Genomic DNA, 18,491 nt, shown 5'->3' on the forward strand with positions numbered 1-18,491 from the left:
AAGTCAAATGGAATCAGGACACAAAGAAACATCAGTCTCTTAAGCCCACAGAGAAAAACAACTCCTTATATCTGGGCCCACCCCTAACAGCATTGAGTCCAGATAAAGAGGACAAATGGAGACCCAAGTACCATACATTTAAATATTTTACAATTTTTATCTAATGTTACCACTTATTAAATATAGTGTTCTCTTCTGATTTAACAAATAGAACTTCATGATGGCAAAATTTTTAAATATAGAAAGCTATACTTTTTATTTGGCTGAAAGCCAGCAAAATATCAAGACTACTGAATTTCATGATCATTGTGTACGTCTAAGTGTTCTGTTGATGTGTAGCATTGTGTGGGTAACTAATAAAATAAAGACTTGCCTGGTTCATAAATTATATATATTATATATTCCACAAAATGCAAAATGCAGCTTTTGCCTTTATTTAATCAAAATCACTATATTGTCATAACCAAGATTTCACATAATTTGATGATATTGCCAGCAGTGATTTAAAGTTTCTTTTAAGAAGGAATTATATTTAAAGTATACAAATTTTACTATATTTAATCAGAAATGTGAATTAAATAAAAATAGAAATAGTAAAATATTTCTCATAGATGTTTTCAGAAGTTTTCTCTAAGCTATTTAAAATTTTCTATTAAAAAGACAAAATAGAAATTAAAATTAATGAGTATCAAACTTATGAATAAAATTATCCAGTTAAAAAAAATATAATTACAGGGGTGCCTGGGTGGTTCAGTCAGTTGAGCGTCCAACTTCGGCTCAGGTCATGATCTTACAGCTCGTGAGTTTGAGCCCCGTGTTGGGCTCTGTGCTGACAGCTCAGAGCCTGGAGCCTGCTTCGGATTCTGTGTCTCCCTCTCTCTCTGCCCCTCCCCCACTCACGCTCCGTCTCTCTCTCTCTCTCTCTCTCTCTCTCTCTCCCCCCCCCCCTCTCTTTCCCTCTCTCAAAAATAAATAAACATTAAAAAAAATTTTTTTAATATAATTACATCTCACAAAATATTTTTGTAAAAATGAAACTATTAGACTCAACATAATAAAGTCCACATGCAAAAATCCCACAGTTAACATCATACTCAATGGGGAAAAACGGAGAGGTTTTCCCCTAAGGTCAAGAACAAGACAAGGATGTCCACTTTCACCACTCTTGTTCAACATAGTACTGGAAGTCCTAGTCATAGCAATCAGACAATGAAAAGAAATAAAAGGCACCCAAATTGGTAAGGGAGAAGTAAAACTTTCACTATTTGCAGATGACATGATACTCTATATAGAAAACCCTAAAGACTCCACCAAAAACTACTAGAACTGATAAATGAATTCAGTAAGGTCACAGTGTACAAAAATTAATGTGCAGAAATCTGCTGCATTCTATACACTAATAAGGAAACAGCAGAAAGAAAAATCAAGAAAACAATCCCATTTACAACTGCACCAAAAATAATAAGATACCTAGGAATAAACCTAACCAAAGAGGTGAAAGACCTATCCTCTTAAAACTATAAAACATTGATGAAAGAAATTGAGAACAGCTCAAAGAAATGAAAGACATCCCATGCTTGTGGATAGGAAGAACAAATATTGTTAAAATGTGTATATTACCCAAAGCAATCCAGAGATTTAATTCAATCCCTATCAAAATACTAACACCATTTTTCACAAAAGTAGAATAAAATATTCTAAAATTTGTATGTAACCACAAAAGACCCTGAATTGCTGAAGCAATTTCGGAAAAGAAAAGTAAAACTAGAGGTATCACCATTCCAGACTTGAGGTTTTATTACAAAGCTGTAGTGATCAACACAGTATGGTACTGACACAAACAGGGACACCTAGGTCAGGAACACAACAGAAAACCCCTGTTTTGCTGAAAGAAAATCCAAAGGGAAAAAGGCAGTCTCTTCAACAAATGGTGTTGGGAAAACTGGACAGTTACATGCAAAGAATGAAGTTAAAAAATAATGCTACCTAAAAAATAATGAAATGGGACCACTTTTTACACCATACACAAAAATAAATTCAAAATTGATTAAAGACCTGAATGTGACACTTGAAGCCATAGAAATCCTAGAAGACAGCACAGGCAATAATGTCTCTGACATTGGCCACAGCAACATTTTTCTAGATATGTCTCCTGAGGCAAGGGAAAGGAAAGCAAAAATAAACTATTGACAACATCAAAATAAAAAGCTTCTGCACAACGAAGGAAACAATCATAAAACAAAAAGGCAACCTACAGAATGGGAGAAGTTATTTGCCAATGACATATCTGATAAAGGGTTAATATCCAAAATGTAGAAAGAATTTATACAAATCAACACCCCCAAACCAAATAATCCAATTTAAAAAGTGGGCAGAAGAAATGAACAGACACTTCTCCAAAGAAGACATCCAGATGGCCAACAGACACATGAAAATACACACATCATTACTTATCATTAGGAAAATGCAAATTAAAACTACAATGAGCTATCACCTCACACCTGTCAGAATGGCTAAAATCAACAACAGAAGAACAACAAGGTTGGCGAGGTTGTGGAGAAAAAGGAACCCTCTTGCATTGTTGGTGGGATTGCAAACTGGTACAGCCACTGTGGAAAACAGTATGGCGATCCCTCAGAAAGTTAAAATGAGCCAGTAATCATGCTACTGGGTATTTACCCCTAAAATACAAAACCACTAACTGAAAGGGATACATGCACCTCTATGTTTATAACAGCATTATTTACAATAACCAAATTATGGAAGCAGCACAAGTGTCCATGGATAGATGAATAAAGATGTGGTATATATATACAATGGAATATTATTCCAAAAATAATGATTCCAAAAGAATGAAACCTTGCCATTTGCAACAACATGGATGGAGCTGGAGAGTATAATGCTAAGCGATATAAGTCAAAGAAAGACAAATACCATGATTTCATCCTGTGTGGAATTTAGGAAACAAAACCAATGAGCAAAGGGGAAAAAAGAGAAAGAGACAAACCAAGAAACAGACTCTTACTATAGAGAACAAACAGATGATTACCAGAGGGGAGGTGAGTAAGGGAATGGGTAAAATTGGTGATGGAGATTAAAGAGTATACTTGTCATGATGAGCACTGGGTGATGCATGGAATTGTTGAATCACTATATTGTACACCTGAAACTAATATATAACTCTTATGCTACCTATACTGGAATTAAAAATTAAAGAAATAGGGGCACCTGTGTGGCTCAGTCAGGGGTCTGACTTCAGCTCAGGTCATGATCAGGTAGTTTGTGAGTTCTTGCCCTGTGTCGGGCTCTGTGCTGACAGCTCAGAGTCTGGAGCCTGCTTCAGATTTTCCGTCTCCCTCTCTCTCTGCCCCTCCCCCTCTTGTGCTCTGTCTCTCCCTGTCTCTCAAAAAATAAACGTTAAAAATTTTTTTTTAATTTAAAAAACGTAACTATTAGAAATTCTAGAGTTTAATGTCCGTCTAGCTGCCAAGATAAAGAATATCATACTTTATGTTATTTCTAGACCTTCATATATACAAGTTTTATAGTATTATAAATTATTTAATATTGCAAAATATCCCAGTTAACACACACAACTGATAAGAATACCATGTTAATTTGTGACTACCTGAAAAGCCACCCAGTGGAATACAAAGAGAAGCAAGAACACGGACACTCGGCCCTCTTGGGAAATACTTCTACTTTGGAAGCCTGTTATATTCATACTCTCTGAGAAAAAGGACTTGGCAAGTTAGCTAATTGTCCTTTTCCTCATCTCCACATTTGCACTGCTCAGACCCTGCCTGTGTGTTAATGATGACGATGCTTAACACACTAACCTTCCAGCATTCAAATGTTTTCTTTTGTTTTCAGGACACAGGACAAGGGATGAGGAAGAGCATTTCCTTGGGCCCTGAACTGTGTTAGTGGTGACAGTGGATGTCTAGGGTTCACCGGCACTGAAAGCTAGATCCTGAATGATCTAGGTGCCCGGGTATTTTTATTAAATTTGCTCTTTCTGTATTTGTAACATCAGGGCCCTCAATAGCAAGGGTACCAAGACAGACATCCCTCCTACCCAGGAATTGCTTATGTTTTCTCCTTCCAGGCCCCCTGAGCAGACCTGGTGCCTTTTTCCCCCTCTGTGTTTCTTCTACTGGGAGCAACACGGGGAAGATTTACTCACACAGGCACTGTTTTTCAGATACTGAAGAGAATAAGCCATCCTTGAAACACGGTGAATCTTGTGGGCCTGGGTATATGTGTTGTCAATCATAGAGATTTTCCTTTTGAGGATCAAATTATGAATTCCTTGAGGTGTGACCAGACCTTAAGGTTTTCTTTGTCATGGCCCAGGGAGTCTGGCCCTTGCTAGGCACATTAGAAACTTTCTTCAGTAGTAGACATAATGAATATCGCAGTAATTCACTTTAAGAATATTTGACAAATGTGTACTTGATTCTATAGCAAGGACATTGGGACTACGCACTCCTGTAATTGAAAGTAAGAAATGTGGTCCTTCTCATAAGTCAAGTGGCAGCTTGAATGTAAGGAGTATGAAGTGAAAAAAGAAAAAAAAGACTTATGATGCCCCAATACGGTAGCATGCACATGTCCTGAAACACTCCTACTGTCACGTCACAGACATGAGTCCAAAGTCACTTGTTCAATTCTTGCCAATGTTGGACCTATCACATGCTTGGGAAGGGAGTTCTGATTATTTTCCCCACAATCTTGCCATCTCTAAAAAGAGTTTTTCAAATGAATTCTAGCTCTCAGCCACCTTTCCTGAAACTCGTGGCTTTTTCATAATTACTAAAAATATCTATTTTTTTCCTAGCCAGAGAAATAACATACCAGAATTTTAATAACTGAAAATATTGCGGAAGTTCATTTTAGATCTCTGGATTTACCTAGAATTCAAATATTACTGGAATATCCAGTTCCCAAAATAATGTCTGCTTATATTTTCAAATCTATAAAACCCCATGATTTTAAAATGATCCTAAAGTATATTACAGTAAGTTAAAATTCTGTTTAATTTGTGGTATTAATTTTCTCAGAGTTTATTTTCTTAAGCATTTTTCATGAAAAACTCAGGTTAGAAAAACTAGATGACCTGAGATGAAAATCTAGAGCTGCACAGTTTTCATCCTGAGAAGGGTCTGTGGAGGTGTATTTCTTTTGCAATTCTGATTCCCATGTTTCTGGACAGGCAGTTATCTCTGGACCGCATATTGCATTTTCTACGTCAGCCGGCCCCTAAAACTCCTTGCAGGTATTATAGCGCACAGAAATGTTAAAACTGCAAGTTCAAGTTGTTTCACTTCTATAGCAGACTTTCCTTTTTTCATAGCAGCAGCAAAGTTTGAGTCCTTTCAACTGGCAGGCAGATGTTACCCTAGTGCAGCCTCCATATTCATTAGCCTGTAATGAATCTATTAATTGAATATGTAAGTTTGGCTAATTAGATGTAAGACATTCCTTCAGATTTAAAGGGTAATAATAAAAAATTTAAACTGCAACACCAGATCGAGCATTTAAGAGTTGATAAATGTGAACTGGAAAGTGCACAATCCCAATATAAATTAGTTAATTGCCTCTGTTAATTTAGGTGAAATACATTAGCAGAAAGGTCAATCCATTTGAGGCTTGATGTGTTTTTCAAATAGTAAATTAAAAATAGCAAATCAAAGAGCACTACAGAGTAGGAGGCATGGAATCCACTTTTCCAATCCAGAGGTGGCAGAGTGGACTCAAGTAACTCCTCTGAATTAACCTTCTGTGGGTTAACCGGTGGTTCTTAAAATAGGCTGTGCCTTAATAGACACCTAGAAGCTTTGTTAAAAATAGCAGTGCCTTGGGCCCTACCTTAGACTCGCTGAAATCTTTGGATGTGGGACCCAGCCTCCATATTTTCGTAAAGCACCATAAATGATTATAATTGGAAGCTGGGTTGAAAACCATTGGACTATTCCATGAATATCTGACCCCACCCACTCCCCCCCCCCCAACCAAGCAGAAGTGAGGTGACAACATCAATCCACAGTAGGTATGGAAGCATTAGATACATGACCTAATGTCACACACACTTTCTTTTCTTCCTAAGTGAGGGAGAAAGATCAACTGCCCTTGGTCCCTCTACTTTCTCTTCTGGCTAGGTCTGTACCAAAAGGCTTTACACTTGAGGACGTTTAACTTGGATTTGGGAAGTGGGAGGAATCTCAGCTCTGAGTATTTGCTTTTGGGAATTACAATTTTACAAATAGCTATTTTAACCTCTCCAATAACACTAGCTGGGGGGATGGTGGTGCCTGGGGTCTCAGTTATTAAGCGTCTGACTCTTGATTTTGACTCAGGTCTTGATCTCACAGTTCCTAAGTTCAAACCCCACATCAAACTGTACGCTGACAGTGTGGATCCTGCTTGGGATTCTCTCTCTCCTCTCTCTCTGTCCCCTGTCAGTCCCCACGCCCCCACCCCGTTCACATGTGCACATTCTCTCTCTCTCTCTCTCTCTCTCAAAATAAATAAAACTAAAAAAAAAAAAAACCAACAACAACCCATTAGCTGGCTTAACACTAAAAGATGCCAAAGGAATTCCTTTTGGGTCCATGTTTTGGAAGCTACTATCTTTCCCACTTGTGTCTTATAACCCCCATAGCACCTAGAAGAGCGTGAGGTCCATGAAAAGGCTGATAAAAGTATTTGTGAATAGGTTGTTGCCTGTCTGCCACCACCTTTCCCTCTTATTCTACACTGTATTGTCTGACTTCTTTCCTGTCTCATCTGGCCCTTGAATGATGCAGCCTCCCCATCATTCCACACACTTCTTTTTTGTTCTTCATAGATTCCATGTCAATGCTTGGCTCATAATGTATTGTCAGTAAATATTTGTTCAATTGGAGCTATCTGACTGACAGAGGGAGGAAAAATCTATGTTTAGCACCAGCAACCAAGGAGTCCCAGATGCCCTGAAAGGGGGAATATGTATGCCTGAAGCAAGAGATCTGTCCTCTTGGTTTGGGGCTGGATATCCAAATTGGATGTCAGTGTCTTGGCTCTGAATGCCTCCCATTTTTGCCCTGTGTTTTCACAGATTGAACTGGGTGATAGGGAAGAAAGAAGTGGCATTCCCCCTCTGTGGTCAAGACATCTAAAGTGTTCCTCATTGTCTTTTCAATGGCTTGTTCTAGCATGTGAAAGAGAGAGACAATGACTGTTCAGTTACCTCATCTTCTAGTGAACATGAATATGGATCTCTGTCCCAGATATCATCAATGTTCATATGACAATTTCATATGAACAAAGACCCTTTGGATGAATGACCGCATAAAGGCAGAAGGACTTGGGGAAGGAGCTTATGTTTAAGAATGGGAGAGCCCTAGGAAGGGCTAGGAAGTCATAGCAGTTAAGAGTTATGCGTAGATGTGAGGAATTTTAAAAGTAAAAGCAAAACCGCAAATTACGGAACATGAAAGGAAAACAGAAAAGCCAACTTAACTTAATTACAAAGTAAGCACTTAATGTGGGCAAGAAAAAAAAATTCTGGAGCGTGCAACCCTGAGCAACCCTTTCTCATTCCCCATGATAAAATAGCTGCTTCCAATCTGAGACACACCCATATGACTTGCTGTGGTATACTGCATGCTCTGAACTACTCCGTGAGCAAGACGGTAGGGGTCTAAGTACTTCACTTTCTGTGGTAAACTTGGTTAATAAACACTACCATTCTTTTCCTAAAAGTCAAAAGCTTTTTTAATGAAAGTCCCTCTCCTAAATTAACTGCAGCTTGAAATTTTTCTGCATTCTGAGATTCATCCCCCTCCAACCTAATTCAAATTAAAACTGTAACATCTCCAAACATATCTCATCAGTAGCAGATAAAATACACTAAAGCCAAACTATTGCTTTTTGACATTTCACATTCATTTGCACATACATGCCATCAACTGCAGAGGGCGCTAATGCCCTTTTCCTCGGGCCCTGCAGAGAAGGCTGCATAGCTGGGATTTTAATTTCTCCCTGTGCCTGTTAAATTTGATTATTGATAAAGTGCTGAGCTCATCCCTGCCCCTTGATTGAAGTCTCTAAAACATATATGAGGTAGAACTGGGCTTTACAACAAAGACGAATCTAGTTTCCACTTTTAAAATAGTCTCTCGAGGCTCCCAAAAGGTGGAGGATATATTTTAAAGGGAAAGAAGTGTGTTTTGTATCAAAATATTATTTTTGGAGTCATAACCAATTAGGAATCTAATCCCTGCAACCATAAATACCCCTTTTCATAGAATACAGTGACCAGAGGCCACACTGGGGTATGAAGGACTTAATATGTAGAGAATTTTTATGGTTAATAAATGCCACAATCTCAGCCTCTTTTCTTCTAAATGTTGGAAGGAACAGGATAATTAAATGAGTGTTTAGATCCTAAATAAAAAGTTAATATTCACGTTAAATAAAAATATAAGTGAATTTGTTTTACAGAAGTATTTATAATGGGTCTAAAATACTTCATTAAGCATTTCTGGATAAAAACATGTAAAGTTCTTTAGAAGATTTTTTTAAATATATTAAATACCATTTCTCTATAAATATACTTTGCATTAAGCTTTCCTGTTAGAGTTTTCAGGAAACATTTTAAATAAAGTAGCTGAGCATATATCCCGTTTGAGATGAATGAGATCATTAGGAAACACTTATATCTGAAATAAGCACTGAGATCATTCTGCATACAACCCAAGGCCCCTAATTTTTTAAATATTTCAAACAATGTGCTCCTTTTAAATCATTAGACTTAGAGACATTTAAGGAACTGATTCAATTAACCCGGAAGAGAGAAATGCTATAATGTGTGATTTATTTTTGCAGATAAATTAAAATGCGAGTATATCTGTTAGAAAAGGTAGGCTGTCATCATGGTTAGTAATGGGAACAGGAAGGCAATTAAGCAGGGCCACCTGAGGCTGCGATAGCCCCTGAATGTGGAAGCTCGAAGTTCAAGCTGGACATTGTTATTGTCAAAACCAAAAGTGTTCCTTGGTTGGGAGGAATCTTTGTGCTCCATTTGGTTTCCTTCACTGATTTTCTAAAGCATGTTTCTCAATTTGTTCCTGCATAACTGCAAAAAAAAAAAAAAAATCCTAAATTGCTCTGGTTTCATACCTTAAAAAAAAAAAAAAAATCAAACCTCACATAAGGCAAATACCTTAAAATTACAACTTTGCATTCTATTATTTAGGTGAGGAAATATGAGGCAAGAATTTATTTTTCTCCTCTACAACTCCAGGATATTGGCTCCACCAGGCCTAATAAATTGTTTTCACAAGGAAATAGATCATGCTGTAGCCTGTGTTCCGTTGTGCAAGGGGTTTTATAAACAACATGTATCCTAAACAATAAATAATTACAGATGGGAGAGGGTGGGAGAAGGAAACATTATAAGGGTGGGAAAAAATGTTTCTTAACCAAATCATGGAAAAGACTGAAATTCAAAATGCTAGATATCAAAAGGTAGTGGTGGGGAAGATCGCCACTTTAACCATTGTGAAATCCAAAGAGAAAATGAGAAAGTAACAAGATAGTGAAGGAAAGAGAAGAAAAGGGAAGACTAAGAATGTGAGAAGAGAGGTTAAAGCAGTCTTACAAGGGAGTTAAAGCAGAGTAAGTCCTACAAACAGGAACAAAGAAAACGTATGCTGAAAAAGTAATTATAATTCACTGTTCTTTTCTGCTGAATCTTGTCCCCCATCTTGAACTGGATAAAAATGCACTAGACCTTTTGGAACTGTTTATGAGGAAAAGCTTAGAGATCCCTTTCCTGCCTGGAGAAGAGGGATTTCTTTTTTATTTTTTTAATTTTATTTTTTAAAATTTACATCCAAATTAGTGCAACATTGATTTCAGGAGATTCCTTAATGCCCCTTACCCATTTAGTCCATCCACCCTCCCACACCCCCTCCAGTAACCCTCTGTTTGTTCTCCATATTTAAGAGTCTCTTCTGTTTTGTCCCCCTCCCTGTTTTTATATTATTTTTGTTTCCCTTCCCTTATGTTCATCTGTTTTGTCTCTTAAAGTCCTCATATGAGTGAAGTCATATGATATTTGTCTTTCTTTGACTAATTTCACTAAGCATAATACCCTCCAGTTCCAGCCACACAGTTGCAAATGGCAAGATTTTATTCTTTTTGACTGCCAAGTAATACTCCATTGTATATATATACCACATCTTCTTTATCCATTCATCTGTCAGTGGACATTTGGGCTCTCTCCATACTTTGGCTATTGTTGATAGTGCTGCTATAAACATTGGGGTGTATGAGCCCCTTCAAAACAGCACACCTGTATCCTTTGGATAAATACCTAGTAGTGCAATTGCTGGGTGGTAGGGTAGTTCTATTTTTAGTTTTTGAGGAACCTCCATACTGTTTTCCAGAGTGGCTGCACCAGCTTGCATTCCCACCAACAACGCAAAAGAGATCTCTTTCTCTGCATCCTCACCAACATCTGTTGTTGTTTCCTGAGCTGTTAATGTTAGCCATTCTGACAGTTGTAAGGTGATATCTCATTGTGGTTTTGATTTGTATTTCCAGGAAGAGGGATCTATTTACTTGCTCTACCTCACTGTGTAATGAATGCTAATAATTCCATCATACTGTTTCTTCCCTGGGAGAGCTTTTCCAGCCACAGTGCTAGAACTAGAGTCCACAAGCAAGAGATGCCTCAAGGATGAACAAGTCTGTCTCATGCTTTGAGAAGAATATACCTCAACTATTTCTACTTTGTGAGTCTTTCCTGACAGTATTCATTTATCTGTTTAAATTATACAGATTCCCCTTTTCTCATGCTCAACATCTTTTCAGGTTTTTTTTAATGTGTATTTGTTTTTGAGAGAGAGAGAGAGAGAGAGAGAGCGCGCACTCGAGCAGGTGAGAGGCAGAGAGAGAGGGAGACACAGTATCCAAAGTAGGCTCCAGGCTCTGAGCTGTCAGCACAGAGCCTGATGCAGGGCTCGAACCCACGAACCTCAAGATCATGACCTGAGCCAAAGACGGACACTCAACTGACTGAGCCACCCAGGTGCCCCTCTTCTGATGGTTTCTTAGCATCTCAAGAATTAAGGTCCTTACAACCTTGAGTCAACTGCCTTGCCAGCCTCATCTGCTGCTGCTCCAGCCACATTGATGCCTCTCTCTCCACCTCCCACCAAAGCATTCTCCAATTTTTATGCCTTTGCTCTTGTGGACCCTCCTACCTATTCTGTACTCTTCTCCCCTGTGGAAGGAAGCTCCACCTCATGTATGTATGTATGTATGTATGTATGTATGTATGTATGTATGTATGTATGTATTTATTTATTTATTTATGAGAGAGAGAGAGAGCATGAGTAGGGGAGGGACAGACAGAGGAGAGAGAGAATCCCAAGCAGGCTCCGTGCTGTCAGCACAGAGCCTGAAGTGGGCCTTGAACTTTCAAACAGTGACATCATGACCTGAACCAAAATCAAGAGTGGGATGCTCAACTGACTGAGCCAGCCAGGCGCTCTCCACCTCTTCCTTTAAGGCCCAGCTCAAAGGTCAGCATTCCCAGAGAGCTGACCTCTTCTTTAGTAGAGTCCCAGAGCATACGGTTGTAACTTTTTCCCACAGTCCCTCATAGTGATCTACCTCCCTGTGGGGAAGGGTTCCTGCTCACTGATGGCAAAGGCTATCCATTTTGTTTGTAACCCAAACTCTAGTAAGGCACCTTGCAAAACATGTTTGCAGAATTGTTCCACAAGCACCATTGATTCCCCTTGCTACTATCTTCTCCCCCTCTCCCCAACTAACTCCTGGACTTCGTTTATTTATTTATGTATTTATGTATTTATGTATTTATGTATTTATGTATTTATGTATTTATTTATTTATTTATTTATTTATTTATTTCCTCAATTGTGTCTCCAACTCTCCAAGCCTTAAAAAAACAAAACAAAACAAAACTATAGCTCATGAAGATATACTGTCAACTAAAATACAATTTTTGGCCATAGCGATCCTCTGTGAATTGAGATCTACCTATTGCTTAGGCTGAGGTAATTCACTCACGTAAACTTGGGTAGATACTTTGGGTTCTGAGAGGCTGGAATTTATTTCTATAGACCTAATACTAAAATGAAATATTTCTGTCTATTTTCTACTGTTGGTTAGCATTCAGGCACTGAGTGTTAGGCACTTTTAATTAGGAAAAGTATCCAAGGGGAAATTTCTTCAGGCTGACCCTTAACAGCCAAAGAAATGAGGTTCTAAGGGCTTTGAAAATGGCATTTAAGATAAGAATCAGTAGGCCCCTGTCAAGCTTGCACTGGGAGCGAGGAGCAGACATGACCTATAAAGGTCTTTTTATCTGAAGCCCAGATTTTGTAGCCCAAAGCCCATTCTGGGATGGAATCTCTGGATTCTTGACGTACACCTATATGCTGACCTCTAGGATCCCACAAACTAAAAGAAGGCCTGTTGGAGCTAGGTAAACATCTACATTAAAGGGGTATAAATACAGAAGCTCAAACCCAAAGGGGCAGTAAAGCGAGGAACCCAATGTCTGGAGGGACATTCACCTGTTGGCGTGAAAAACAACAGAAAAACAAAACAAGTATATCCTTGAGTTATTTGGGGGCGAGGAGAACGAGGGCTAGAAGGGGGCATCCTAGAAGAAAGACAGAGGGGCCAAGGAAACACGCCAACTCCCTCAGAGGACCGACGCCCTCATCCTGGGGCGCAGCGCGGACCGCCCGGGGCCGTCCCGGCCGGCAGAGGGCAGCAGCTGGGCGGAAAAAGCTGGGCGAGGGCCGCGCGGAGTCGACTGCCTGGCGGGGATACTTAATTTTAAGTGTGGGGCGAGGAACTCGCACTCATCACTCCCTGACCAGGACCCTGCGGCCGCGGTGCACCTCCGGCTCCGTTGAGGGGAGTGGGTGTGTGCTAGGCCGCCTGCCCGAAGAAAGAAAGCGGAGGGCGCCCCCCGGGTCTCCGGGAGAGAAGGGCCCCGGGACGCGAGAGGGAGGGGCCCCTGACGCACCCCCTCCTCTGCCGAGCCCGCTTGGCGCCCCAAGAGCCGCCCTTTGAGCTCCGAGAGCTAACTCCAACGCACCGCGTCAGCCCCCGCCGGTGCGGCTTCTGGGGTTACGACCCACGCCCGACATCCGCTAAGGTGCGCCCCCCACCGCCGCCGCCCGGACGGGAGCGAGGCCGGTCCCGCTCTCGGAGCCTCGAGCGGCCGCAGCGCGGTTCGGGCTCTGGCCGTCGAGGACGGCGGTGGAGGCGGCTTGGGCCTGTCCCCGCGGCCGAGGTAGTCGCCAGGCGCACTTGACCGTGGGCGCGGAGCGAACGGATCGCGCGACGCGGGCGGCGGGCTTTATGTAAATCGGGGCTGCGCCCGGGCGTCCTAGGTAGGATGGACCAGCCCCCCGCGCCTCGGCCCTCACGTCCAATAAGAAGAGCCCCAGCTTGACACCTGCCTATATACAGGCGAGCGCGCCCCCGGCCCGCCGACCGCGCGCACAGCCCGCACAGCCCACGCCGCGGGCGAGCGAGACCTCGGCCCGCCACCATGACTTCCAGTAAGATCGAGATGCCCGGCGAGGTGAAGGCCGACCCCGCCGCCCTCATGGCGTCCCTGCACCTCTTGCCGTCGCCCACGCCCAACCTCGAAATCAAGTACACCAAGGTAAGCGCCCGGCGAGGACCTGCCGTCCACCGAGGCTTTCTAGAACCTTCCTTCCTGTCCCTGATCTGTTAGGGGAGTAGGGCGGCGTGACGGGTCGGGGGCCGGGGCGCCCGGGGCCAGCCTCTCATCCCCTCGCAGCAGAGGGACGCCCCGTCCTCGGGATTAGGGCTTCCGAAGGCCTGTCGGGGACTCGGGAAGCCTCGGGGACTCGCCCCAACCTGAACGCGGCGCTGGGGGTCGCGGTCAACGGCTCTTCACCCACGCCGCGTCTGCCGCTGCCTCCTGATCCGATTCGCGGGGTCCGGACTGTCGCAGGGGAGGCGTCGGCACCGCTTCGACTCATGGGGTTAGAAGGGTTCCCGCCAGGTGGGCCACGCAGCCCGGCCGCTTTTCCCAGCGGCCCTGCGCCTTCAGGGGCCGCTGGGCTGCTAGTCCCCGCTCGGTCCTCGGAAGCCCGCGGTGCGGAGCGGCTTTTCGGGAGGGGCCGACAGGGCGCACGAAGCTCCGGCCGCCCTTAACGCATCGCGCCGAAACCTGGACGCTGCCTCCCGGCGCCTCCGGCTTGGGCATTTCGTTCGGCATTTGTAGGCAGTGGCAGTTCTGCTGGACAACGCAGAAACTCTCGAAATTGCTCTGCATTAACGGGCTCGCTCTCGGACTGAAAAGAAATCATTTTTTATAACGAACCCTGACATTTTGGGTTTGCCAAGCAGGATTTGTTGCTGGGCCATATAAAAAAGGATATGCATGCGCTACCTTCATTAATGGGAGTTGAATTCACTTTCTACGAATTCCACATGGAAAAAAATATATTGATTAGATACACGGGGTGATTATAAAGTTATAACATGGTGGGGGGAGAAAGATGGGATTTAATGTCATGTTCCTTGGAGCTCATTTTACAGTTCTCTTGTTTTTCTGTTACTTTCAATTGATTTCTACCCCAAATTGTTCCCGATAAACCAAAGTGCGTTTCCCAGACACACAATACGGTTAAAGTTGTTTTCCATCATTCTTACTACAGGATAAACTAAATTTGTTGAGAAGTGTATTGTTTGGTTCTGGCTTAATGGTTGAAAGAGAAATTTTTTAAATATCCGAATTTTGAAATTTTACTTGCATTGAGTTTTAGGATGCAAATCAGGGTGATTCGTGTTCTAAGTGCCCGATTCATGATGGATTTGATGTACCTGTTAGCTTTTTTAGATGGTGTGACAAATTTTTGAAAGCCATTTTAATGGGAGGTCGTTAGTGGTTACAGCCATTTAGGCATTGTTTGCATAACAATAGTGCCAGTGCGTGGCACATCTCTGGGTTTGGGAACGAGCAGGGAAATACACAGCATAAACGCTTTGTTTTATGAGGGTCGCTAACCTCTCCAGCCCCTCTTTAAAGATCTTAAGATTCAGGATCTCCCGGTGAGACGGGACCCTACTCTCATACTTTGGAAGGTTCGATTTTAGTCTTAGCTTTTCATTGGGATTTTCCTCACAGCCCCGGAAAGGACTTTTAGGTATGCAGTAGGTATTTCGGAATTTAATTTGGAAGCTCTTCCAGTTCTCTTTTTTCTCCAGCTACCCCCGCTCCCTTTTTCTCTTGTTCTCCCCCAGTAGGAAAGACAACTGATTTATAGCTAAATGAAGCCTTTAATGTGGAGTCTTTTAGCTCGGAGGAGACTTTTATCCAGTATCCACTTTCCCACTTATTGCAAAGAAAAACAATCAGAAATGAAATAATGGATCGAAACTTGACTCTTTTAATTTGTGGGGAGGAGGCGCCTTATTTTTGGCTTGACAAACAACCCTCATAAACACTGAGTAATGCTAATCTAAAGGCAAGCTCTTTTCACAAAACCTTGTTAAATCAGGTATCTGTGAAGATTCCCAGCAGCTTACTCCCCACCCCCCAGCTTTTTAGTGAGACTTCTAAATTTTCTGACACAAGCGTCTTTGGTGAGCAGCTTTTTTAATGTGAAGAGCAGAATCTGCTCTTTTGGTAGCTGAGGCTAATGGTTTTTTTACTTAAAAGGAAAAATAAGATCCATGGAAAGGTTTTTAAAAACTCACTTATGATCAGAAGTGAGGGATATTATCTTGGTAATTTCAAGCAGAAGAATGAACAAGGTAGAATGACAGTTCGTCCTTTAGAACAGTAGTACCACATTCATGAGAGGGATTTTTGAAAGAGTAATGGTTAAAGAACTACTATGCTGGAGGGCTTGTTGAAGAACACATAGGAAACAAATCCCATGTTTGTGTCACAAAGCCGTGCAGGATAAACAAGATGGATCCTTCATCATTTTTGTCTTGTTGAACGAATGCATCTTTAAGGGTATCACGATAAGATTTGTAAATGTGATTTGGGGACCAACATAAAGCCACTGCCTACGTGTAAATGTCAGATTATGAGAATTTCAAGTTGCGTGCATTTAGAAAACTTTGCATTTATGATCTTGCATTTAAGATCTATGATCTGATGTATTTTTCATTTTTTATGAAGGGGGAAGTGGGAGAGATTATTAGAAATAAAACTTACATCTTTGTCTGTCAAAGGTCCAGTGAAAATACTCCAGAATTACAGTCCAGTCCCCATAGATACTGAAAGGGCTTAACTTGTGCTCTTGTAGTGATTTTACATTTAGTTCTTAAAATAAACCTACCTGTCTGAAGTTCCAGTACCCAATTTAGACTAATGATCAGTGGCAATACCATCATTGGTATAGATCTAGTTTTATTTCCTTAATGAAGCAGTCTAGATCCCAGGTTTTAAAAATGATTCCTTATTAAGGAATATGGGTGTTTTTGTTGTTGTTGTTGTTGTTTTAAAGAAAAGACTGCATTAGTCAAGAAAGCGTTAAGTTTACCAACAACAAGTAGCGAAGTGACCACTTGAAGGCCAAGACAGCGTGTACTCCCCTGCTTTGATCCTCAGAAGACTGCTTGCCAGCTATTGCAGGAATCTGATTGGTTTTAGGTGTGTTTCTATGAATTAAAACTTTTCTGAGTTGTTTCTGTTTCATCAGTCTGGTTTTTCAAACTTTGTATGGCTGAATATATTATCAGAGTTCACACGTTGTAAAATTAAGGCTAGCACTTTACCGACTGCGCTTAACTGCAGGGGAGATTTCTTCCAGATTCCCAGAAGGTCTTTGGAATCTTTCTGTCTTTATCCCACCCCTACCTTGTCTGTTGTCTCTGTCGTCTCTTCTGTCTTTACTAGTTTCTTTCTACTGCCACATCCCCATTATACACACGTGCACACACGCAGAGGCATTGTGCTGTCTCTGTGTTGAGCATTTTTTCAGTGACAGTTTATGCCTATAATTGACAGTAACATAAAGGGTTGTGTTTTCTTCCAGCATCTGATTCTGTGAGGAGCTAGAACAGAGGGAAGAAAGGAACATTAATGGAGTACTAACCTACTAAACTACTAAACTAGAAGAGAAAAAATAAAAGACAACTGAAAATCAGAGCAAATGTGCATTGGGTAACTTCTACTTATTTATTTGTTTGTTTAAAATCTTATTATTGAACATTTTCTATTTTCTGCTGTCAATTTCAATTCTGTCCAAAGGATGTTTGGGTGACCACTGAGTGTTGTTAGTATTCCTAACAACAGTGTTCCCTGTTAAGCTAATTGGGCATCTCCCTTCCAGGAGCTTAGGATCTTATTAGAAAGATTGATCGCCAAAAATTGTCAGCATGGCAGTAGTTCAGTTGATCATTGTAGTAACAAATAATGATAAAAAATACATAATGCCACTTACATTGGTTATAGGGTCTAATAGTTTACCTAGCACTTTAATGTGTACCATATCTGATCCTTGCAAAACCTTTTGAAGGAGAGCGAATAGGAAGAAGTAGAAATACTTGATAAGAAAGACCTTGGCCTTGACTTTTAAAAAACTGATGGATCTTTCCTGACCATAATACACTTCGCTTTTCCTAACAGTAACATACTTTTTTTTTTTTTGAGAGAGAGAGAGAGAGAGAGTTTACATCTTTATTTTTTTTGTGTTCTTTCTGTTGCAAACATGGGGAGAATATGTGCTGGTCTACTCTTCTTAGGAAGAAGCTACATCATGTGGCTTTTGATTTCCTGACTTTAAATTAACTACTTTTTATGTTCTACTTTTTTAAAAAATCAGATTCTTGCCTGTTTCAGAGATTTTTTTTTTTTTTTTTTTTTTTTTTTTAATCAGAGAGAGCACGCAAGCACTCCAGCAGGGCAGGGGCAGAGAGAGACTGGGAGACAGAATCTGAAGCAGGCTCCAGGCTCTGAGCTGACAGCTCAGACTTGAGGCTCGAACCTATGAACTGTGAGATCGTGACCTGAGCCATTGGATGCTTAACAACTGAGCCACCCAGGTGCCTTGCAGAGATTATTTCTTAAAACATGGTGTGGGTCTAATTGTTCCCAAATCTCTAATCAAGATTGTTTTTATCGTAAATTATGAATAACACCTCATGTTTATAGGAACCTCAGATTTGCAAAAGAACTTTATTGCTAAACAACTTTATTGTAGGGCTTGAAATAGATAATTCTCTTGGAGTCCTGCCCTGATGCCTTCTGTACAGGATTCTGCTACCATATGGAATCATCATTTGCTGAGGCAATTCTGTCGTCTGTTTCTATAAAATGAGGAATAATAGATTTTCTATTTGAGGGTAGAAGATACTCTGAGGAGCCTGTTCTGTGTGTGAGGTCTGATTCCCTTGCAGCAAGGCTTAAGAGAAGCCAGGCATGTATAATATAAGTTCTCTGTTGCATTACACAAGCACAGTGA

General features: G+C 41.1%; 1 protein-coding gene across 8 annotated transcripts in view; it reads left to right on the forward strand.

The window, feature by feature from the left end:
- The window catches only part of ALDH1A2 (aldehyde dehydrogenase 1 family member A2), a 130,872-nt gene that overhangs the window by 18,609 nt on the left and 93,772 nt on the right, over positions 1-18,491 (forward strand). The window contains exons 1-2 of one of the 8 annotated variants that reach the window (XM_019441974.2): positions 13,591-13,705; positions 17,064-17,191. The exons of 1 other annotated variant lie outside the window; for it this stretch is intronic. Coding sequence is in view for 4 of the 7 variants with exons in the window: in XM_019441970.2 (XP_019297515.1) it covers positions 13,589-13,705 (117 nt within the window). In the remaining 3 variants the exon portion in view is untranslated. Of the gene's footprint in view, positions 1-12,895; positions 13,706-15,084; positions 15,219-17,063; positions 17,192-18,491 lie in introns of those variants that run through there. 6 more of the 8 variants (XM_019441975.2, XM_019441970.2, XR_002078017.2 and 3 more) reach the window with 6 other exon arrangements.

The sequence above is a fragment of the Panthera pardus genome, unplaced genomic scaffold, assembly GCF_024362965.1.
Source record: "Panthera pardus isolate Hobbes unplaced genomic scaffold, ASM2436296v1 HiC_scaffold_24, whole genome shotgun sequence".
Classification (NCBI taxonomy): domain Eukaryota; kingdom Metazoa; phylum Chordata; class Mammalia; order Carnivora; family Felidae; genus Panthera; species Panthera pardus.